Here is a 26127-nt window from a genome sequence, read left to right as displayed (position 1 = left end):
AGTTTAGTAATTTAGTTCTCCAAGTCAAAACAAAAACACAATATAGAAAGTAGTTTTTGCTGTCGACTTTAATGATTTAGTGCTTTTATAGTGAAATTATAAACACAAAAGAGCATCAAAATTTATCTTTTATCATCATATCACAGATCTTCAGTCACTACAATTTAACTAGCCAACATCTGAAACCTACATACATGTATTGGGGGAAACATTTTAAATTTTATGTCCATGAAAAAATTCTGTAATATGGTAATAATTTCAAATCAATAGACCTGAATACTGTGACATGGTAATAATTTCAAATCAATAGACCTGAATACTGTAACATGGTAATAATTTCAAATCAATAGACCTGAATACTGTAACATGGTAATAATTTCAAATCAATAGACCTGAATACTGTAACATGGTAATAATTTCAAATCAATAGACCAGAATACTGTAATATGGTAATAATTTCAAATCAATAGACCTGAATACTGTAATATGGTAATAATTTCAAATCAATAGACCTGAATACTGTAACATGGTAATAATTTCAAATCAATAGACCTGAATACTGTAACATGGTAATAATTTCAAATCAATAGACCTGAATACTGTAACATGGTAATAATCTCGAATCAATTGACCTGAATCTTCTAATATGGCAATAATCTCAAATCAATAGATCTGAATCCTGAAATATTTTGACAACATTTACCACAATGTGGTTAAAAGACTGATGGACATCGATCTGGTCAAAAGACTGTCAGATGGATGGAAAGATAGAATGTATCACAATCTCCACAAGCTTAGAACATAAGACTTGTGGACAGACGTTTATTAAGATTGACAGATGGAAGGACAGGCAAAGGGCATCATAAACTCCAGAAGTTTAGAAGACTTATGGACTAATGTTTAAAAAGACAGACATATGGAAGGACAGGCAAAGGGTATCATAAACTCCAAAAGTGTAGAAGACTTATGGACAGATGTTTATTAAGACAGACATATGGAAGGACAGGCAAAGGGCATCATAAACTCTACAAGTGTAGAAGACTTATGGACAGATGTGTATTAAGACAGACAGGTGGAAGGACAGGCAAAGGGTATCACAATCGCCACAAGTTTAGAAGATGTGGCAAAAAGACATCCAGCATTAAGGCAGTCATATAGATGGACAGACAGAGGGTATCATAATCTCCATAAGTTTAGAAGATAAGACTGATGGACAGAAGTGTATTAAGACAAACAAATAGAAAGACAGACAGAGGGTATTATAATCTCTACTATTTAGAACATGTGGTAGTAAGACTGATGAACAGATGTCTAATAAGATAGATGGATCGACTGACAGAGGGTATCACCATAATCACAGAATCTTGGGGTACTTTTTTAAAAAAAAACACAGGGCAAACATATTTACCCTTTTGTTGGATGAACTGCCAGGGAATGGGGCTGGGCAATCAAGAAAGTCTCCGACTTGATAATCTCGGTCCTGAAAGCTCCATTCAATGTTGCCACAGATATTGAAGCAGACTTGTCGTCGTAAGAAGAAAAGTATATGTTGCCTGATATCCAGTCAATGGCAAGACCCTCAGGGTGCAACAAACCTGTAATCGAGGAATATAATTTACATCTTTTGCAACTTTTTTAAATACAATTTCTACCTGTGCCCTACAATGCAGTCTGCAAATCCCCAGATATATACTAGGCTGTTACACTTTATTACTGGCTCTACTTGTTAGAAATGTTTTGTTTTACAAATTTAAGACCTCCCCCCCCCCCAACTATTCAATGATGTTTTCTATTACATGGTAGTTAGTGTTAGATCTGGTAGCCAAAAAAACTATTACAAATTGCTCCTAATAATTAGTGCTCAAGAATTAATTTAACATTACCCCAACAGGTTGCGTGACTTTGTAAAGATATGTATTATTAACTTCAAAATTTAATACTGTTTAATTTCCAGTTCTTCAGTTCATGTGTTGATGCATACCCTGAAGAGAATTTTAATGACTTGCTCGGGCTGACAATTCTAAACATGTCAACTAGCCCAGCACAGAAATTGTATGGCAAGCCATCTCAAAATTTGAAATTTTCTTCCTTTTTCTACGCAAGTTTTGTGCAAATTACATGAAAGTTTATTAACGCAAAAGTTACCTTTAGTTGTCTGATCTAGTTTGACAGAAATATTTTCATATCCTGTAATGTATGACAAATAATGCATCGGCATCATTACAACATGGATATCCACTCTACTAAAAGAACAACTGGAGAAAGTAGTCATTGTTCATTCAAATTTAAATGTCTAGTTTCTTGATATTAGGCCTTAACAATAATAATAATAATAATAATAATAATAACAATAACAATAATAATAATAATAATAATAATAATTATTATTATTGTTGTTGTTGATGTCGTTTTGTTGTTGTTGTTGGGAACAAAATGTATGATACAAGGGAAAACTGCCATATCAAAAGGGGGACATAACTCAAATTTGACTGATATTTGGATTTGACAAATGTTTTTTCTAAATATATAGTCTTATTCTCAAACAGATGAACCAGACATGTGGACCTATCTGGCAAATGGATCCTCCACAGAATCTGTGACATGTGGACCAATGTGGCAAATGGATCCTCCACAGAATCTGTGACATGTGGACCAATGTGGCAAATGGATCAATGTGGCAAATGGATCCTCCGCAGAATCTGTGACATGTGGACCAATGTGGCAAATGGATCAATGTGGCAAATGGATCCTCCACAGAATCTGTGGAGGCAAATGGATCCTCCACAGAATCTGTGACATGTGGACCAATGTGACAAATGGATCAATGTGGCAAATGGATCCTCTACAGAATCGGTGACATGTGGACCAATGTGGCAAATGGATCAATGTGGCAAATGGATCTTCTACAGAATCTGTGACATGTGGACCAATGTGGCAAATGGATCCTCCACAGAATCTGTGACATGTGGACCAATGTGACAAATGGATCAATGTGGCAAATGGATCCTCCACAGAATCTGTTACAGGCATACAAATCTGAATGTATAAATACTTTGAATAAAACATCAACTGAAAAAAGTACAGTAAACTCCAAATATAATGAACAGTATATACCTGAATCTATTATGGTCTCTACATCAGAACCATTCACATTCGCTCTGTTGATCACGTTGAGCCCAGTATCTGCCCAATACAAGCCATCCGACTGGTCAAAGTCAATGCTGGATGGGTTATCCACATGAGGAATAGTTATGACTGGGATAACGTTGTAATGGGCATTTTCTAAATCAACACCTCGAACTTCAGCACTTCGAACAAATAGAAGAAACTTATTATCATCTGTAAGAAAGAAAAAAAGGAATTTAATGTCTTTTAAGTACAGTGTACCATTTGTACTCGTCTATTAGTCTAGTCCAACTGCAAACTGCACAGATCTAGATCTCCCAGCATGTGCCAGCAGATCTGGGTCTATGAAATATGTTAGCAATGAACACGACAAATAGCATTATGTGATGGCTAATCATGCTGTCTGCAGTTGGATTTGACTTTTATGCAAATACATCTAAGTACTTCTAATAAATGTACCAGACATCAAATGTACCATCATTAATGTAAATATCCAGTCACTGAATGTATCATCATTAATGTAAATATCTAGTCACTGAATGCACAGTCATTAATGTAAATATCCAATCACTGAATGTACAATCATTAATGTAAATATCCAGTCACTGAATGTACAATCATTAATGTAAATATCTAGTCACTGAATGTACAGTCATTAATGTAAATATCCAATCACTGAATGTACAATCATTAATGTAAACATCCAGTCACTGAATGTACAATCATTAATGTAAATATCTAGTCACTGAATGTACAGTCATTAATGTAAATATCCAATCACTGAATGTACAGTCATTAATGTAAATATCCAATCACTGAATGTACAATCATTAATGTAAATATCCAGTCACTGAATGTACAATCATTAATGTAAATATCCAATCGCTGAATGTACAATCATTAATGTAAATATCTAGTCACTGAATGTACAGTCATTAATGTAAATATCCAATCACTGAATGTACAGTCATTAATGTAAATATCCAATCACTGAATGTACAATCATTAATGTAAATATCCAGTCACTGAATGTACCATCATCAGCATAAATATTCAGATGTTGACTGTACCATCATCAACGTTAATATCTGACATTAAACGTACCATTGTTACATCATCAACGTTAATATCTGACATTAAATGTACCATTTGTTAATGTCAATAACCAGTCATTAAAATCATTAATGTCAATAACCAGTCATTAAATACACAAACATTAATAAAAATATCAAGATATTAAATGTAATATCATCAATGTAAATATCCAGATACTGAATGTACCATCATCAATGTTAATATCCAGGTATTAAACATATCATTAATATAAACATCAAGTCACTAAATGTACCATCATTAACACAAATATCTTGACCTTAAATGTATCATCAAAAATGTAAATATCCAGACAGTAAAAAAAACTTTCCTGCTTATCAGGATAAGTTATGTACCAATGAAATGTATCATATTTCCAAAACATTTCGTTCAGAAAATCAAAGTCTTTTTTGTCCAACAGGCAAAATGTTGGTCATAAGCTGATTATATAAAATGTAGTATTGCTTGTAAAAAGATGGTGGTTACATCATATCACTTTCAGTGTTCTCTTGGACAGAAAGTGTTCTTGTTACAGTAATGGTGTTTGTTTTCCATTTCTTGTGAGATACTATGTTTATCAGTTTATATAGATATACCGCCCTTGATGATTTATGCACATATGACCCAAATGTCACCAGAGAATACCCCAAAACAATATGATTGAATTGATTTCTGTATATTCTAGACAGCTCATAAAAAGCAGTAGATATGAAGGTATTTATAAAGTTCCAAACACGAGTCCACAATACAAGAAAATTCATTATAAGTAAAGAGCATAACAATGCAACTCCTCAAGGTACTTCCCATTCACCTGGATGTAAAAGACCCAAATCACTAGACTGGTTGACAGCAATTTAGTCAATGTCACTGGACTGGTTAACAGCAATTTAGTCAATGTCACTAGAAAGGTTGACAGCAATTTAGTCAATGTCACTAGACTGGTTGACAGCAATTTAGTCAATGAATACATTAATCTTACAATAGATCTAAAGACCTCACAGACTAAAATGAGGTTATCACGAGAAAATCATACAATAAAATAAATAAAAAAGGAAAATGACAAGAACTTCTGAAACTAGATTGTCAGAGATGCTGACTTCTTTCTTCAGGGAAATGCTTAAGCAAGAGTAACTGTAGAACAATGTAGCTGGCTTAATTGCTGCCAAGTGACAAAACTTCAGTTCATCTATATGGTAATAAGGGTACATGGATTCATATAATGAAAGTTGTCCAATAAATCACATTATTTTGATTAAGACTAAAACATTCCCAAGTTGACAAAAAACATGCCCGACATCCAGAAGCTTTATGTAGTATTGAAAAAGTTTACAAATTGAAAGTCTCCACAAAATTTGAAATTCCAGGTATTATCATTAATAATAGCTCATAATCCAAGATCAACTTCCTGGAAAAATTACATATAATATCACTATGATAAATCAACAGATTATAAGCTAAAATTACTTACCTATACAGGTCTTATTGTCTTTTGCATCTAGTTTTTTCTGGTGTGGACAGTGACATCCAACTGTCCCATTATAACTCAGAAGACAAAGGTGTGAGCAATTGCCATTATTTTTTCGACAAGGATTATGGGAGCGAGGTTGACGAAGAGGGTGAACAACTTGCAAATCAAATGGTTGTGTGACTGTTTGCTGTATTGTCTTAATATCACCTCCAGTGAATTTGTTTGCCTGCAAAGATGTTTAAGAAAATAAAAATTTAATGTTATATTAGAAATATATACAGCATTCCCTCACTACAATTCACCTGTATATAACACATTCTTTGTTATATGGTTGATATGGTTATGAATACTAAGTGGCAGCAAACTTATATGAATCATGTACTTCATTATAAAGCAGTCTCACCATAAAGTAGAATGCTCTATGACTCCCACAGACAGTGTAATAATGAGGGAGTCATTTATTATGTACTTCATTGTAGTGCAGTATCAACATTAACACCGAATACTCTATGGTTCCCATGAACATCATTATAATGAGGGAGTCATTTATTATGTACTTCATTATAAGGCATTCTCACCATAAGGTAGAATACTTTATGGCTCCCATAGACAGTGTTATAATGAGTGAGTAATTTATTATGTACTTCCTTATAATGCAATATCAATGAAAACACAGTATACTATATGGCTCTCATGAACAGCATTATAATGAGGGAATCATTTATTATGTACTTCATTATAAGGCAGTCTCACCATAAGGTAGAATACTTTATGGCTCCCATAGACAGTGTTATAATGAGTGAGCAATTTATTATGTACTTCCTTATAATGCAATATCAATGATAACACATACTATATGTCTCTCATGAACAGCATTATAATGAGGGAATCATTTATTATGTACTTCATTATAATGCAATATCAATGATAACACAGTATGCAATATGGCTCCCATGGACAACATTATAACAAGGGAGTCTTTTATTATGTACTTCATTATAATGCAATATCAATGATAACACAGTATACCCTATGGTTCCCAAAGACAGCATTATAATGAGGGAGTAGAGTTCTAAAACATGCATGGATTGGTATTGGCAGATGTGAACATTTCTTAACTGTTTCTGATTACTGAAACACAGAACAGTAAAACCTGTCCAAAGCAGACCCTTTGTAATCTGCTCCATTTATAAACTGGACAAATATTTTGTTCCAAAAAAAGGTTTAAAGTGGAGACATATGTAAATCAAATTGTTGTGGATACTGATGGCTTGGGGGGGTGGGGGGTGGGGGGGGTGAATGAAGTGATGATAATATACATAAAATCCAACTGAATAACTCCAGAGATATTGATATTCATTCTTACATTGTAAACACACTGCTCTAATTAATCTAAATATTTTGTAAATTTTCTTCTGTTTATGTAAACAAACTAATGTATAATTACATTAGACACATTATTGGAAAAATTACTGATTTATTAAGGTGATTTCCATTTAAAGGCATTTTCGACTATTTTTTCAAGAACATCTAAGGGATATAACTAGTGTCAGGTTAAATAACTTCTAAAAATTTGAGTTGTCTCCCTTAACTTGAAATTTGCCTCAAAGACTAATGGATGTATAGTTTGATGCCAATTTTAATAAGATCTAAACATTTCCTATTGTTATTATGAACTATAGTTGGTAAAAATTAAATGAACACTACACCACAGTCATGAGGAAATTAAAGTCTTCTTCAAACATATGGATAACACCCAAATGAAATTAATTACCTCTCAGCCAAGGGCTTCAACACCCGTTCAAATGGATAAACCAGGTGCAAAAAAAGTGTGCCAGGAAACCCAGACACCACAATACACAAACATGTCAAAGGACCAAAATACAAGAGCATGTCAGGGCACTCAGATCATACCAAAACCAGCTATTAGAAGAAAAAAAATCATTATACACACAAACAGATGCAATGACACCAATTAAATAAGATGAGTCTCTTCTATAGATATTAGATGGGCAGAGACAAAAATTAGTTAAAGCACATACTGTAAACAATGACCATCATGTGTCTCACTCAAAATCAAAACCAAATGCAGACGGAACTGCTCTAAAGACAACCTCCAATTACCCACAGCAAGAAGCTAAATTAAGTACAAATACTAAATACAGCAGTCACCAAACTCTCAGTCAGTCTAGTCATGGAAATCATGAAGTCCATTCAATGCATATGAATCCCAAACTCGTCAAAAGACAGATCTCTTCTCATAGGATCATCAATAATCAAAGGAGTAAAAACAAGAGGATTATATAAAACTGATGTAAAAACACACAGAGGTGCAACTATTAATACTATTGCAGAACAATATTGGAAATGAATATGTCACCATATCATACTGTAATTCTTCTCATTGGTGTCAATAATTACAGTAATGGCCAATCTTTAAAGGGCATTGAGGATGATTATAAAAGCTTGTTGTAATTGCCATCAGGTCCCAAACCAATGAGTGTAAAATAATCATCTCAAGTCTACCACCAAGAAGGGATGTACTTATGACTCCACTAAATGACACCCTAAGTACGTTGTCCGAAAATTTTCAAATATTCTTTATTCCGAAATACAGGACCTTCTTCAAAGACAATTGAGTCAACCAACAGTTATACCAATGAGACCAAATCCACTTGTCAAACAGAGGTTACTTCTCCCTCTGATGCTCCTCGAGTGTCTAATTATCAATGTCTTCTTGTAGGTATGTAAATCAGTCCCATATTGAACATTCTCATGTATCCACTACATGTGGTCATGGTACAACAGATGGATCTTGTATGTTATCTTCTTCATGTGTTTATGTAAATAATCAAGGCAATGTAAAGAAATCTGTCAAGTCTAAAAACAATGCATTGCATACTGCCTTGTCTGAAAATCAATCCTCTGATTAAAATTGTCATGTCTTTGGCCTCCTCAAAAGAGGTCTGCAAGTAATCAACCTAAATATTCAACACATCCTCCCTAAACTGAACAAGATAAAGTTAATATTACAGCAAACTAGATCAGTCAATATTCTAGGTCTACGTGAAACCTTTCTTTCTGATGATATTGATGATTTGGCTCTCCAAATACGGGATTCAACTTTGAAAGAAAAGATAGGGAATCCATGGGGGGTGGGGTATTCTTCTCTATGTAGACAGTTTCATTAGTTATAACAGACGTGATTATCTAGACACTATTGGGGTAGAGAGTATCTAGATCGAATTAACCCTTGCCCAATCAAAGCCAATGCTCTCATGTTCAGTTTACAGGCAACCTAGTAACACAGCTGATTGGATTGACAGATTTGAGGTACAAATTCAAAAAGCATTACTAAAGGAAGATTCAGAAACTATCTTTATTAGGTGATTTTAACATTGACTACATGAAAACTCCACCATTAACATGGATAAGTAGCTTTGAAACTTACAACTTTACTCAATTAATTACACCCCAACTAGAGTAACATATAAAAGTGCTACTATCATTGATCGTGTCTATACTAATAAACGTGAAAACATAAGTGAAATTAATGTGCCAGTGTATGCACTGAGTGATCACTACCCAGTCTTTATAACTAGACATGTTCCGAAATCATCTAAAAATGATCAACACATTGAAATAAAATACAGGAACTTTAAAGTTTGATGAGGAAATGTTCTTAAATGATTTAATTTGCAAACCCTTCCAATCAGTCTGCAATATTGCTGATGTCAACACTGCCTTAGACAAATGGTACTGGATGTTCAATGCAGCCTTAGAAAAGCATGCCCCAATTAAAACAAAAAGGGTTAAACACCAAATTACACCCAAGTGGATTACCCCTGAGATCAATGAGGCTAGGCACCTAAGAGATAATTTCCACACAAAAAAGACATGAAAAGCTATAGAAAGTGGAGGAATAAAACTAAGCACCTGATAGACAGGACAAAAGAGAACTACTATAAACAGGCCATTGATGAATGTAAGAGTACAGAGACATTGTGAAAGCATCTAAAAGAGCTGAGCCAACCAAAGGAACGGTTGTCTTCCCCACAGACTTAAGCAAAATGATGATATAGCAACATCTGTTCAAGACATTGTGGAAATGTTCAACAATTTCTCATAAGCATCTCCAGTAACAGTATTCAGACTAACATCCCAACTGAACTTGATGCTCTTCTATTATTTATAAGGGCTAAAATTCCTGATGATAATTATTATTCAATAGCTAATGTTAGTAAAGCTGATGTTTTTGATATGCTAATTAAGGTGAATATTAATATATCCTCTGGACTGGATGGTATTGGTCCACAAATTCTTAAAATTGCTGCACCATTAATGACAAAGTCACTAACGCATCTCATAAACATAAGTATAATGAGTGGTAATTTTCCAGAAATGCTGAAATGTGCAAAGGTTACACCTATCTTTAAGAAAGGAAAAAAGGAGAATCCAGGGAATTACAGACCAATATCAATTCTACCTGCATTGTCAAAATTATTTGAAAAGCATGTAGCCATTCAGGTCTATAAATTTTTTGAAACAAACTCTCTATTTCATAAAGCGTAATCAGGATTTAGAAAATACCACTCGTGCCAAACAGAACTTACCAAATTGATTGATCTTTGGCTGAAGGAAATGGATAATGGACATATGACTGGGATTGTTTTCCTTGACTTCAAGAAAGTTTTTGATCTTGTTGATCATGAAATTCTGCTGCAAAAGTTGAACTGTTACAGGTTTGACAATCCTTCTATAAACTGGTTTAGATCATACCTAAACCAAAGGTCCCAACAAGTAAGCATTGGCAATATTAGCTCTCAAACTCACACAATTCATTCAGGGATCCCTCAAGGCTCAGTTTTGGGCCCTCTCCTCTTCCTTATCTATATCAATGATCTACCATTAAATAATGAATCCACAAATACAGATTTGTTTGCAGATGATGCAACCTTGTATACATCTAGTTCTGATAATGAAGTTATCCAAATGAGATCATACTCAAACCTTATCAGAGTCCAAAACTGGGAACAATAAAAAAGGATGGTAATTAATGAAGGTATAACAAAATGAATGATTTTGGGGACATCACAAAAGCTATACAAGTCAGGGAACCCAGAACTGTCTCTTGCAATAAATAATCATCCATTAGAAAATGTCAAACAGGAAAAGCTTGTAGGTGTGACCGTAGATAATACTTTATTATGGAATGACCATACCGAAAAGCTTTGTAAAACACCGTCATCCAAAATTGCCCTACTCAGCAGTATCAAGAAATATTTACCTATGGAAACTCAAAATCTATACAAGTCATATATTCTTCCAACAATGGATTATTGTTCAAATGTGCTAAATCTGAGCGTGACAAGATTTATAAACTTCAGAAACGAGCACCATGCATAATTTTATATGCATCTATTGATCATCTCATAAAAGCATTATTTACAGAACTCAAATGGTTCACAATATACGACAGGATGGATTTTCACAAGGCAGTTCTTTTATATAAATGTCTACATCAAACGGCACCAGAGTATCTTCAGGAATTATTCAGGCCTTTTTCAACACTGCCAGTTGAGATCAATATCACATGGAAAACTTCTAGCACCAAAACCAAGAACAGAGCAATATAAAAAGAGTTTCCCATACTCTGGTACAGTTCTGTGGAACAAGCTTCCACTACACGTAAAATCTGCTGAAAATATTAGAGTATTTATGAAGAGATATCATGAGCATGTATGTGTTTCTATTAGATAATGGAATTTAGTATTTTAATACTAAACATGTTAAAATAAACAGTAATTATTGCTATCTTCATATAATGTGCATTGTTATACTCTCCTTAAGAGGGCCTCAAGGGAGAATAGTCCTTGATTAATGTGTTACCCTCTATAAATAAAGCATTATTATTATTATTATTATTACTATTGTAAGGAATGGTTCACGTAAGTGCACAATAGCTTTAGAAAGTTTTTATTCATCTGCTAGTGTTGGAAATTTGGTGAGTAGAAACAATCTCAATGTATTAAAAGAAAATTAAAATAAATTCAAACTTCTCAATTTGTGGTAACTTCTAGCCGAGGACACAAACCTGGTCAAAATATGTAGTTCAATTCTACTGGCTGGTTTACATATTTAAACAGCCATGTACTCACCCTTACAACAGAATTAGTGCTCCAGTCTGTCCAATAGAAATGAATACCAAACAAGGAAATGGCAAAAGGGTGGGACATGTCTTTGTGATCCTTCAGAATAAGTCGATAGTCAGATCCATCGTATTTGATGGAATGGACTGACTCGGACCTGAAAAATGTATTTAAAAAAATGGAAATAAAATGCAGAAGATTCTGATAAATTTAAATAATGAACCAAAAGGAAGAAAGACATGCCCTGCTCTGGAAACATCCATAGCTTAGGCGAGTTTGAACCAAGATTTGAATGTTTGTGTGTCTGCATGCATATTTCTTAGTGTAAGCATGCATATTTCATAGTGTAACTGATAATTATTGTTATGCATAAATACAATACCTATACTGAATTACACAGAAAAAGACTGCAAGGTAAACAAATACTCAGGTAACAATTTTGAGTCTTCTTATAACAAAATGCCATAAATATTACTATTACGACCATTATTATTGTTGTTATAATTATTATTATTATTGCTTAAAGACTATATGCATAATGACACATACAAAAAGTTTTTTCTTTTTCTTTCAAAATGATAATTTTTAATTAATTCTTTGACTTTAAAATGATCTTTTGAAATCGCTACATGTGTAGACCTAATTTGAGATCTATCTGATTTTCTGAAGTTGCTTAAAACTCCGATTTAAAATCTCTATTTTTTGGTATACAGACTATAGATCTTATTAACATAATGGCCTGCGCAGTCACCTGGCATCAATCCAATATAATCTGCTGAAATCATAATCCAGTGTCAGCCCATTTGGCCATCCACCTCCTTCCTTGGGTTGAATTCTATAAATGTCCTTCCGTCCCTCCCCGCTCATAGAACAGCCCTCGATCCGGGGGTTTAATCCATCCCAATCTGTCCAGAATAGGGCCCTACAATATATTACAGTAACATTATAAATTAAACAACCTTTAAGAGCACAATAAAGACTCCCTTGAAGGAAACGTTGGTCTACTACGCAAAAAGAATTTTCAGAAACTCAAGATAATGCCATTTCTTCCTTTTAACTGCCGAGTGCTGCCACTCTCTCGACTATAACCAGATTTTCAAATTGGCTGCTTTAGTGAACATATTGTATACAAGATTGGCAACATTTTTATTTCATTGGCTCAACTATAACCAGATTTTCAAATTAGCTGCTTTGGTGGATATATTGTATACAAGATTGGCAACATTTTCATTTTCACTCGCTCAACTATAACCAGATTTTCAAATTAGCTGCTTTGTTGGACATATTGTATACAAGAATGACAAAATTTTCATTTGGGACTGAGTAGACATTATTAAAAGTATTTTTTATCTAAACACCATGTCATCACCCATTCAGTAGTGACAAAAAAATTATCATGACAGCCATTATGGCAACCATACTGGATGTACGACTAGTACAATTTTCATTCAGGACCAACTAAGCATTGTAAGAAGTTTATTCTGTGAAGTCCCTCATGTGATATAGCCATCCATTTTGGAGTCGAGATAACAATATTTTCAAGATTTCTACCATTGTAGCCATATGGAGGGTTAGTCATTTTAATTTAGGACTAAGTGGACACCATAAGAACTCTTCGGATGAAAAATATCATGTGACAGTGGCTTTGCCTTTGAAAGGAGCAGCTAAAAAAAATGATGTTCAAGATAGCCACATATCGGATGTCAGATCAGCACCAATATGTTCATAATGCATTCCATTTGCACTCATTCAGATTTGCATTCTATATGCACTCATTCTGCATTCCATTTTGCACTCATTCTGCATTCCATCACTCATTCTGCATTCCATTTTGCACTCAATCTGCATTCCATTTTGCACTCATTCTGCATTCCATCACTCATTCTGCATTCCATTTTGCACTCATTCTGCATTCCATCACTCATTCTGCATTCCATTTGCATTGTATACCACATTTCATTTCCCTTGATTCTGCTAGTGAAGCTAAGAATCAAATGAAATATTGAAAACATACACGCAAGATGCGAAATCTTTTAAGAATACAGATGCTGACAATCTAAAACCAAAACCATTTAAAATTTCTGTTTGTAAAAATTAACAAAGAAATAAATTTTTGTGTAAACAGATATGTAATGCATGGAATAAAATGAGTCACAATACCCAATTTTGGAAAGTAAAGAGCAAGTCTAAAAAAAATAAAAGCAACTGTCATGTTTCATGCCAATACACGACTGCATCTGTGGAATCAGTCCAGTACAAGAATCAAGACACTGATCAGTACAAGAATCAAGACACTGATCAGTACAAGAATCAACACACTGATCAGTACAAGAATCAAGACACTGATCAGTACAAGAATCAACACACTGATCAGTACAAGAATCAACACACTGATCAGTACAAGAATCAACACACTGATCACAGACACCAAAAAACTTATTTTTCAGGCAATGAAGACTCTTTAAAAGGTTAGAGGTCATTTGTTGTAAAATGGTTCATGTTTCTGGCAACCAAATCCTGAAATAAAGCCAAATTTTAAATATTTTATGTACAAGGATGTGTAGACTGATTTATATAAAATACTTAACACTTAAATTAGCAAGGGATCCACAGAGCTCTATATGTCATCTGTGAAATGCATATTGTATGTACCTTCCCCGTATATGACTTTCACAAATTTGATGAGACATTTTTGGAGTTTATGCTGTTGTCTTAGCTGGAAATGACAAACATCACATTCATAAGGGTTATATAGGACATGATCACCATCATCTGCAAAGCATTAGGTATCAATGGTGAAACGATAACAATGATTTATGTGAAAGTACCCATGGCTGGGGTCCACTACAATGGCTCTTGGGCTGACCATATCTCCCGCTACAAGAGTTGTCCGGAGGGAGCCATCCAATTTTGCCACCTCAATTTGGTCCAGATTACTCTCAACCCAGTAAATATTGCCACCAACCCAGTCCACGGCAAGACCCTCCGTCGTTGCCAGCCCCGAGTCAATCACCGTCTCAATGTTAGTTATTCCTGGAAAAAGAAATAATGTATGCCATAAAACCTTAAAGTGTAAATCCGATGAAGCTATAAATCCTGGAAACACAGATGTCACTTCACAGTGACCTAAATGCAAAATTAACTAGACAGATGGATTACTACAATTTTGTTATTTCAAAACACAAGAAAATGGACTTAATGTCAAAGGCATGTTTTAAGAAGAAAAAAAAAATCAAGAAATTTTTCTTTTTACAAAAATCTATATATATAAAATTAGCAAAGGATCTTCTGATAATGCCATAGTCATACATTTTGATGGAAAGCAATTTGGTCACCCAAAGATTGCATCATATCATGTGACAATTACAAAATATCGCTTGTTTTTAAATTTTCTCCATCCTGACTGCACAATCAGTCCAATATTGTACAATGGAAATATGAGTAAAATAAATCAAAAAACCAAAGATTACATTAATGCTACTCTACTTCCTTGGATACTATGCTATTCTTTTGGCAGAAGATGTGATAGCTTAGTTGGCAGAGTGTTGGATTGATAATCAAACTGCTGCAGTTTCAATACCTGCCAAGGAAAGGCTGGTCTGGTGATATCAGTGGGTCCTTTATAAAGGAAATTAGATCCCATTTTACTTGGCAGTAAATAACCAATAATGTGTTAAAAATGCAGTAAACCAACCAAACTGTACATTACTATAAATTTAATTTCTGAACCAGATTTTAACCCCGAAGAGTTCTGGTTGTATTCTGTGGTTGGTTTGTTGGTTTTCTTTGAAGACATTATTTTCTATTTCATGACAAGGGAATAAAAGTTTAGTACCTTTTCCAAGGACTCACTACTGTAACTGACCTAAGTTGGTCTTAGCAGGTACTGAATCTATGACCATAAATTGGAGTCTAGCTATTGACCAATGAAACTACTATAGATTCCTTGTATTTTGGCACCACTGTATTAGTTTTATGTACAAATCTAATTTTAGTACAAGAACCATATATACAAGCATACAAGTTGAATCCAGCTCCAAACAACACAGACCCTAATCTGCCATCACATAATGCGCTGACAGATCAGGTTCTCTTTCGTTTATTCAACTAATTATCCTAACAAAATGCATAGAACCAGATCTGCTGGCACATTATACAATAGCAAATCTGGGTCTACACATCTTGCAACAGGATCTAACTTATACATGAGTGTAAATGGTAAGTCTAAGCTGTTTATAAGTTAATTATTTCTTGATGTACTAGCTGAAAGAGGAAACACTTCATACCATTTCCCATCATGGTTCCACGGTAGATTTTGTCATCCATGACATCTGTCCAGAACAGGTAGACCTTGCCATCATTGTAGTAGAAGTCGAGTGCAATTGTGTTCCGAAGGCCAGCTATCAGGGACACATAGCTATTGGTCATGATATCAACTCGACGAATCTCGTGTCGATTTGAAAACACTACATATACTGGGTCACTTTCTGAAAGATATCCATCATTGAATGAATCAACAGTTGGCAGGAATAAAGGCATTTATCAAATTCATGATGCAAGAATTTAATATATGATCAATATGAACACTTACAAAAAGTATGAATTTGGTACATGATCAATATAAATGTTTACATAAAGTATAAATTTGATATATGATCAATATGAATGTTTACATAAAGTATAAATTTGATGTATGATCAATATAAATGTTTACATAAAGTATAGATTTGATATATGATCAATATGAATGTTTATAAAAAGTATAAATTTGATATATGATCAATATAAATGTTTATATAAAGTATAAATTTGATATATGATCAATATAAATGTTTACATAAAGTATAAATTTGATATATGATCAATATGAATGTTTATAAAAAGTATGAATTTGGTAGATGATCAATATAAATGTTTACATAAAGTATGGATTTGATATATGATCAATATAAATGTTTACATGATGCATGAAATTGATATGATCAATATAAATGTTTACATGAAGTATGAATTTTATATACAATCAATATGAATGTTTACATATATTTGATATATGATCAATATAAATATTTACATGATACATGAATTTGATAAATTAATGTTTACATAAAGTATGAATTTCATACATGATTAAAATGAATGTTTACATAAACTATGAATTGCATACTAACAACATAAGACAAATGCTGTATCAGAAATATTCGTGAAGGAATTAACTTTATTTTTTAGAGCAGCCAAGTATCAACATAATTGAATCCATCATTAAAAACACCATTGCAGATGGGTTGCTAACACTGTGATCAGATAAAATTTGCTTCGCTGAAGTTATCTCTTTAGTCTCAATCCATGAAATTCCTTCCCATTAATATTTCTGATTTGAAAGTACATTTTGAAAATTTACTAGAATAAAATGATAGAGTTTAATAACATGCCTTACTCGAAAATTCAACCCTCCATCATAACGTAATTCATGATTTACTTGATTGTAGTCTATGATAATTAGCATTTACTTGATTGTAGTCCATGGTAGTAGCATTTACTTGATTGTATTCCACAGTAAATAGCATAATTTACTTGACTGTAGTCTATGGTAATTAGTATTTACTTGATTGTAGTCCATGGTAATTAGCATTTACTTGATTGTATTCCACAGTAATTAGCATGATTTACTTGATTGTAGTCCATGGTAATTAGCATTTACTTGATTGTATTCCACAGTAATTAGCATGATTTACTTGATTGTAGTATATGGTAATTAGCATTTACTTGAATGTAGTCCATGGTAATTAGCATGATTTCCTTGATTGTAGTCCATGGTTATTAGCATTTACTTGATTGTATTCCATAGTAATTAGCATGATTTACTTGATTGTAGTCCATGGTAATTAGCATTTACTTGATAATAGTCCATGGTAATTAGCATTTACTTCATTGTAGTCCATGGTAATTAGTATGATTTACTTGACTGTAGTCCATGAAAATTAGCATTTACTTGATTATAGTCCATGGTAATTAGCATTTACTTCATTGTATTCCATAGTAATTAGCATTTACTTGATTGTAGTTTATGTAATTAGCATTTACTTGATTGTAGTCCATGGTAATTAGCATTTACTTGAGTGTAGTCCAAAGTAACTAGCATTTACTTGATTATAGTCCATGGTAATTAGCATTATTTACTTGATTGTAGTCCATGGTAATTAGCATTTACTTGATTGTAGTGCATGGTAATTAGCATTTACTTGAGTGTAGTCCATGGTAACTAGCATATACTTGATTGTAGTCCATGGTAATTAGCATGATTTACTTGATTGTAGTCCATGGTAACTAGCATATACTTGATTGTAGTCCATGGTAATTAGCATGATTTACTTGATTGTAGTCCATGGTAATTAGCATTTACTTGATAATAGTCCATGGTAATTAGCATTTACTTCATTGTAGTCCATGGTAATTAGTATGATTTACTTGAATGTAGTCCATGAAAATTAGCATTTACTTGATTATAGTCCATGGTAATTAGCATTTACTTCATTGTATTCCATAGTAATTAGCATTTACTTGATTGTAGTTTATGTAATTAGCATTTACTTGATTGTAGTCCATGGTAATTAGCATTTACTTGAGTGTAGTCCAAAGTAACTAGCATTTACTTGATTATAGTCCATGGTAATTAGCATTATTTACTTGATTGTAGTCCATGGTAATTAGCATTTACTTGATTGTAGTGCATGGTAATTAGCATTTACTTGAGTGTAGTCCATGGTAACTTGCATATACTTGATTGTAGTCCATGGTAATTAGCATGATTTACTTGATTGTAGTCCATGGTAATTAGCATTTACTTGATTGTAGTCCATGGTAATTAGCACGATTTCCTTGATTGTAGTCCATGGTAATTAGCATTCACTTGATTGTAGTCCATGGTAATTAGCATGATTTACTTGATTGTAGTCCATGGTAATTTGCATTTACTTGATTGTAGTCCATGGTAGTAGCATTTACTTGTTTGTAGTCCATGGTAATCATAAAAAATGAACATAACTTGAAATGCTGATGAGGATTGAACACGAAGTTGACTACTGCCTGCATGCTGAGCTGGCAGTAAGTTTGATCATCGCCCTTGATCAGCTCAACAGTAATTTGAGGGCCCAAAAAAATTATGAACATTACTGTATGGAGATGAGGCTAACTACAGACATAAATGCATGGCAGTAAGACTAATTGCAGACATTACTGTATGAGGTCAGGCTAATTACAAATATAACTATAATCAAAGGTGAGACTTTTTGCAGACATTTTTACTCTGAGGTGGAAAATCAATAACTATTAAGATAAATTTAAATATATCTCACCCAATGGTTTGCATGTATAATTATCTGGTTCCAGATATCCACTGCTACAATTACAGCGATATCCATTAACAGCTTTGGCATCAAGGATGCAAGTCTGGCTGCAAATTCCCCATTGTTCACAAGGGTTCTCAGCTGAAACAAAGAAAATTGGATGTGAAACAAAACTAAAGCAACTTCAAAGCAACCCCAACCCAGCCTTCTAAATATTAATAAAAATGTTAGAACACAATATCCATTAAAAATACTATATGTGTTATTTCTTTCTATATAACGTTCTGTCCTAAAACCATTAATAAATATCCAAGTCATTTGCTTATATCTGACCTATGACCCCCTTCCATGAGTGGGAGCAAAGCTTGGGTAAGATATGGGAAAGATTGCATATGCAGCATGACAGACAGACAGACATTATAATAGCATAAGCACTAAAGAAACATATTAATGAGAAGCATAACATTATGTAGACTTGATAAAGGCATTCAATTGTCTACACAATCTACAATAATAAATGACAGCCAAAGAAGAAATAATATGCAAAAAATCTTGACTAACTAAAAACATTGTCTATCTTTACAACTAATACCACTGTCTAGCTTTACCAACTAACACTGTTGTCTAGCTTTACAACTAATACCATTGTCTAGCTTGACCAACTAATAACATTATCTAGACATTTACCAACTAATACCATTGTCTAGCTTTACCAACTAATACCACTGTCTAGATATCAACTAATAACATTGTCTAGCTTAACCAGCTAATACCATGACAGCCAAAGAAGAAATAAGATGCAGAAAATCTTCACCAACTAAAAACACTGTCAATCTTTACAACTAATACCACTGTCTAGCTTTACCAACTAACAATGTTGTCTAGCTTTACAACTAATACCATTGTCTAGCTTTACCAAGTAATAACATTGTCTAGACATTTGCCAACTAATAACATTGTCTAGCTTTACCAACTAATACAATTGTCTAGCTTTCCCAACTAATACCACTGTCTGGATATCAACTAATAACATTGTCTAGCTTAACCAACTAATACCATTGTCTAGCTTTACAATCTAATACTATTGTCTAGCTTTACCAACTAATACCACTGTATAGCTTTACCAACTAATACCAGTGCCTAGCTTTACCAACAAATGCCATTGTCTAGCTTTTTCATCTAATGCCATTGTCTAGATATTTATCAACTAATACCACTGTCTAGCTTTACCAAATAATATCAGTCTAGATATCAACTAATGCCGTTGTCTAGCTTTTTCAACTAATACAGTTGTCTAGCATTACCAACTAATACCACTGTATCTAGATATCAACTGATAACATTGTCTAGCTTAATCAACTAATACCATTGTCTAGCATTACCAACTAATTCCTCTGTCTAGCTTTAACCACTAATACCACTGTATAGCTTTAAAAACTAATACCACTGTCTATCATTACCAATGAATATTGTTGTCTAGCTTTTTCAACTAAGGCCATTATCTAGATATTTATCAACTATTACCACTGTCTAGCTTTACCAACTAATACCATTGTCTAGCTTTTACAACTAATATCATTGTCTAGATATTTATCAACTAATAAAACTGTCTAGATTTAACAACTAATACCATTGTCTAGCTTTTTCAACTAATTTCATTGTCTAGATATTTATCAATACATTTGTCTAGCATTACCAACTAATACCATTGTCTAGCATTATCAACTAATACCACTGTCTAGCATTACCAACTAATATCACTGTCTAGCTTTACCAACTAATGCTTACCATAAAATAAACCAATGTTTGATGATAACCCCATGTTTGATAATAAGCACATGTTTGGTGATAAGCTTAGTCTTGATGATATCCCTATGCTGGGTGATAAGCCCATTCTTGATAAGCCCATGTACAATAAGCCCAGTTGTGATAATAAGCCCATTCTTGATGATAAGCCCATGCACAATAATCCCAATTGTGATAATAAGCCCATTCTTGATGATAATCCCATGCACAATAATCCCAATTGTGATAATAAGCCCATTCCTGATGATAAACCCATGCTTGATTACAAGTTCATGACTGATGATATGCCTAATACTTAATAAAACATTTGAAAATTCAGTCATCACACATCATAAGTAATTTCTGTTGTTGTTTTGTATTTGTTTATGAATATCCTGTCATCTGTGATATAAATTTCCTTACCTATGCATTTATTTTTGTCAGTTTGATTGAGTTTCTTTCCAGTAGGGCAATGGCAGATGTGTCCACTTGGGGTATTGGTACAGTAGTCACTACAGCCTCCATTGACAGTATCACATTCCTTCTTATCTGTAACAAAGTTATGACAAACTACAGTGGTCATCAAGTACAAAGTTATGACAAACTACAGTGGTCATCCAGTACAAAGTTATGACAAACTACAGTGGTCATCCAGTACAAAGTTATGACAAACTACAGTGGTCAACCAGTACAAAGTTATGACAAACTACAGTGGTCATCCAGTGGGCTTTTGTATAATAAATCCTCTCATATAATGTGGGTGTAGACATGAACAACACAGCTCCTCATACAATGTGAGGGATCTCAATGAATAGTACAGCCCATCATATAATATGGGTATAGCTATGAATAACACGGTCCCTAACATAACATGAGTATAGCCATGAAAATCACAGCCACAAAATTAAAGTGGATGTGGTCATGAATAACCCAGCTCCTCATATGATGAAGATATGGCCACAAATAACACAGCCATTTATACAATGTGAATTTGGCTATATATAACACAGCTCATCACATACTGTGAGTGGTCATAAATAACACAGCTCCTCAAATAATGAGGATATGGCCATGAATAACACTGCTCCTCATATAATGTGGGTGTGGCCATGAATAACACAGATCCTCATTTAATGTGGGTGTGGCCATGAATAACACAGCTCCTCATTTAATGTGGGTGTGGCCATGAATAAAACAGTTCCCCATATAATATAGGTGTCACCATATAATGCTCCTCATATGATTAGGCTGGTATGGCCATGAACAATATCAAATCAGTATACCATGATATAGGTCACTTCATACTGGGATACTGTATATGGAAAAATATATTTCAACTAGTATAAGACCCATACCAATATCTGTGTTATATGAGGTATGGTGTTATAATAATGTGCTTTACAGTGAGTGACCACTGCAGTGTCATTTCATGAATCATTACATCATTTTGCATCATTTACTATGTTGAGCTATTGTATACAGTGAGTGTATTATGCGGTACAGTGTTATAATGATGTGCTTTATAGTGAGTGACCATGCATACTGTCATTTTCACAAATCATTACATCATTTTGCATCATTTGCTATTTTGAGGTTTTGAATACAGTGTTATATGCAGTATAGCGTAATAATGATGTGGTATATGGTATCTAGTCTACCTTTAGGCCCACAGCTATTTTCTAACAGTCTACATGTATAAAACCTGCTAGCAAAATGTGTAGGAAAAGTAAAGTCACAATACTGAAAAAGGAACAATCAAGTAATATAACTTAACATTACTCTGATCATTTCAACCATATTGAAACAAAAGACAGATCAGTGACAGGAACTTCCCAAACATATATAATGACAAGCTGAAATCAATTAAAATCAAATTTTGGATAACTGAGATATTGTTCTTTCAAACTTTCAGCAGAACTGAATGACCTAACGGATTTGGGCAAAGAACTGGATATCTGCTTCCCAGAATATTTAGGACAACATCAAAATTGTTCAATCTTAGTTTTGGAAATTTCAAGTGGCCATGTTAGGGTGATACTAAAGCATAGAGTCCATGATTCATATCAATAGTTCTCTCATACATTTCATGCATATTACAACTTGTACATTTCATGCATTTTACAACTCGTACATTTCATGCCTATTACAACTCGTACATTTCATGCATATTACAACTCGTACATTTATAGACAAGTACTGCCTTATGAAAGTTTATTCTCTCATTTGTTTGAAACCATTTCTGTTCAGGGAAAATAATTCTACATGAAGTTTCAAATGAAACATACAGATTTAGGCAAGGTAATATATATGCATGTTGTTTATTCTTTGTACATTACTCATGCATCAGTGAGTAGAAGAAAATAGAGCCCTTTATATCCCTTTTCCCTGCAAAAATGTTTGCATTTCTCAATTTTACTTAATAAAGTTATTTTACTAGATAGAGATATGCCAATATAGTAAATATGTTTGTCCTAACATATATATATATATATATATATATATATATATATATATATATATATATATATATAGAAGCAAAACAGAGTCCTCAGGTATTCTGTATCACCTTCCCTCTAACAATTTATTCTAGTTTGTCTAGTTATATATATATATATATATATATATATATATATATATATATATATATATATATATATATATATACTGAAGCTATTAGAAAAAGAAGAAAATGGAGCCCTTTATATCCCTTTTGCAACCGCTCCGGTGGCCTAGTGGTTAGAGCATCCGCCTCGGATGCGGGAGGTCGTGGGTTTGATCCCCGGCCAAGTCATACCAAAGACTTACAAAAATGGTATTAACAGCTGCTTCGCTTGGCGCTCAGCATTAAGAGGTTAGTGTTAGGACTGGTCGGCCCGGTGTCAGGATAATGTGACTGGGTGGGACATCATGCTACATGTCTGCGGCATGATGCCCCAGTGCTAGACATCACTATAAACTGCCACACTGCAGACATCGTAGTGATATGACTGGAAAATTGTTAAAGCTACGTTAAAAATCCAAATCACATCACATCACATCACATATCCCTTTTGCTGCACAAATGTTTGAAGACTGAAGGATTTGTGGAAGATTTCATGTACCTGAAGTTCAAAACTACAAAGAATGCTGAGAAGCGATAGTCATTATATACGTGTACTTCTTTAATATGGGTCAAATTCATAAATTGCAATTTAACTCCGGTGGCAAGAGGACAGGTAAGAAAAGAAGTTATACAAGTCAGCATGTAGTTTTCTGTGTATCATTTTCACCAAAGAATTCCAAACAACAAATGGCTAATTTTGACCATGAAGCTGGGTCAGTCTTTTTTTATTTTACTGATTACTCCTAACAACTACTGAGACCCAGATATGCATGCACATTATGTGACAGCAGATTATTAGTCTGTGCACGTTACAGCTGGACTATAACGAGTATATATAATATACAGTGATAGCTTTCTCAGTCCGAGATTTGTATTCTACAAATATCATGCTGTATGGACAGAGACAGGGACAAAATCATTAAAATACATAAAAAAGAAGATTTATAAACAGCAAAAGGTAGAGCTGGACCAGTAGTCTAATACCAAATGTCATGATAAAGATATCTTGAATGATTCTGGAGTTGTGCTCTAGAAATAAATGTGTCACAGGTGAACAGACGGAATGACAGAGGTATGGAAAACATACATATTTTACAGCTCACACCCAACGTTATTTGGCAAAAGTTAACAAAACAACAAAAAAGAACATTAATAATAATAATAATAATAATAATAAATAATAATAAATAATACATAATAATAAACACATATACTTACTGCAACTTCCACCTTCATCTGAGCCATCTGAACAAGTTTTGTTGCCATCGCACAGCTCCCTAAAATTCAGGCATTTACTGCCATCTTGACATTTTAAATCATACTCGCAGGCTTTGGTAGTAGCTGGTAATGAAAAGGACACTAATTAAATTGATTCATGCAAATTACATTTGAGCAAATTAGGCAGGAAAGTGAGTTTTCAAAATATAAATGATTTTGTTCCATCACAAAAACTGTTATAAGGATTGCAGGTGAATCCCACCTTAATGCAGTAGTAAGGATCCATAACGGCAAAACATGTCATTACAGGGGAACCCCACTGTAATGCTGTAGTTAGTTCCAAAAAATGCTGACCATGTTATGGGGTCCATAATAGCTGACTGTATTTTTCACAGAGAAACCCCAATGTAATAGTCTAAGAGTATGTTATATAAATGGGATTCCACCATTTTTGGAGTAGTTGGGGTCCATAACTGCTGACTATGTTATGTGCTGGGGAACCCCAATGTAATGCGATAGTTGGGGTCCATAACTGCCAACAGTGTCATGTACATGGAATTCCACCATTTTTGGAGTAGTTGGGGTCCATAGCTGCCAACAGTGTCATGTACATGGAGGTATAACGGTACCAACTGTACAATCCCAGTTGGGCAGAGCTTAAGGTGTAGGGAACATTACATTCAGAAATAAAGAACAACACTAGCTGTGATTGGTGCATTATGTAAGAGTTGTACTTTCTGTTAGGCTTTAAAAAAAGTTGTGCCTCTTGCCAACATGTGAGATTATGTTAATTCATATCTAGATCATATTTTGTATTTCTTAAGATTTTTTAAAAAATGTGGTACACATGGCTGAAACTGTGTCTGTTGTGACTAGATAACTCTTTTCTTTGTCTAGTTCCAGTAGAGTTATCTCTCTTAAATGCAGTGGAGTACCTGGTTTTGTCCTTGTCAAATTGACAATCTAACATTGTTCTCTATGACAGTTTGTGGCATGCATGCTGAGGTAGGATACAAAGTATCTTTATTTCTCAGAACATTAGCATTTTGGTATATGGAAAAACAAAATTGGTACCGTGATACCTGGAATTCCACCATTTTTGGAGTAGTTGGGGTCCATAACTGATGACTATGTTGTGTGCTGGGGAAGCCCACTGTAATGCAATAGCAGAGGTCCATAACTGCCAACAGTGTCATGTACATGGAATTCCACCATTTTTGAAGTAGTTGGGGTCCATAACTGCCAACAGTGTCATGTACATGGAATTCCACCATTTTTGGAGTAGTTGGGGTCCATAACTGCCAACAGTGTCATGTACATGGAATTCCACCATTTTTGGAG

The 26127-nt window shown here is 33.8% G+C and overlaps 1 protein-coding gene across 2 annotated transcripts in view; it reads right to left on the bottom strand.

Annotated features, from left to right (window-relative positions):
• LOC149790231 (prolow-density lipoprotein receptor-related protein 1-like) overlaps window positions 1-26127 on the bottom strand; it is a 393476-nt gene that overhangs the window by 227890 nt on the left and 139459 nt on the right. For both annotated transcript variants that reach the window (XM_089972262.1, XM_089972261.1), the window contains exons 19-28: window positions 24787-24909; window positions 21390-21515; window positions 19191-19322; window positions 16122-16322; window positions 14664-14868; window positions 12587-12757; window positions 11845-11992; window positions 5687-5912; window positions 3115-3339; window positions 1409-1595 (exon numbers count right to left, since the gene is read on the bottom strand). In XM_089972262.1, the coding sequence (XP_089828388.1) occupies window positions 1409-1595; window positions 3115-3339; window positions 5687-5912; window positions 11845-11992; window positions 12587-12757; window positions 14664-14868; window positions 16122-16322; window positions 19191-19322; window positions 21390-21515; window positions 24787-24909 (1744 nt within the window). The remainder of the gene's footprint in view (window positions 1-1408; window positions 1596-3114; window positions 3340-5686; window positions 5913-11844; window positions 11993-12586; window positions 12758-14663; window positions 14869-16121; window positions 16323-19190; window positions 19323-21389; window positions 21516-24786; window positions 24910-26127) is intronic.

Source organism: Sinohyriopsis cumingii, chromosome 10 (genome assembly GCF_028554795.1).
Source record: "Sinohyriopsis cumingii isolate HCF-2022 chromosome 10, ASM2855479v2, whole genome shotgun sequence".
NCBI classification, from domain to species: Eukaryota; Metazoa; Mollusca; class Bivalvia; order Unionida; family Unionidae; genus Sinohyriopsis; species Sinohyriopsis cumingii.
The sequence above is the reverse complement of the archived record's forward strand: the minus strand, read 5'-3'. Positions and strand labels throughout refer to the sequence as shown.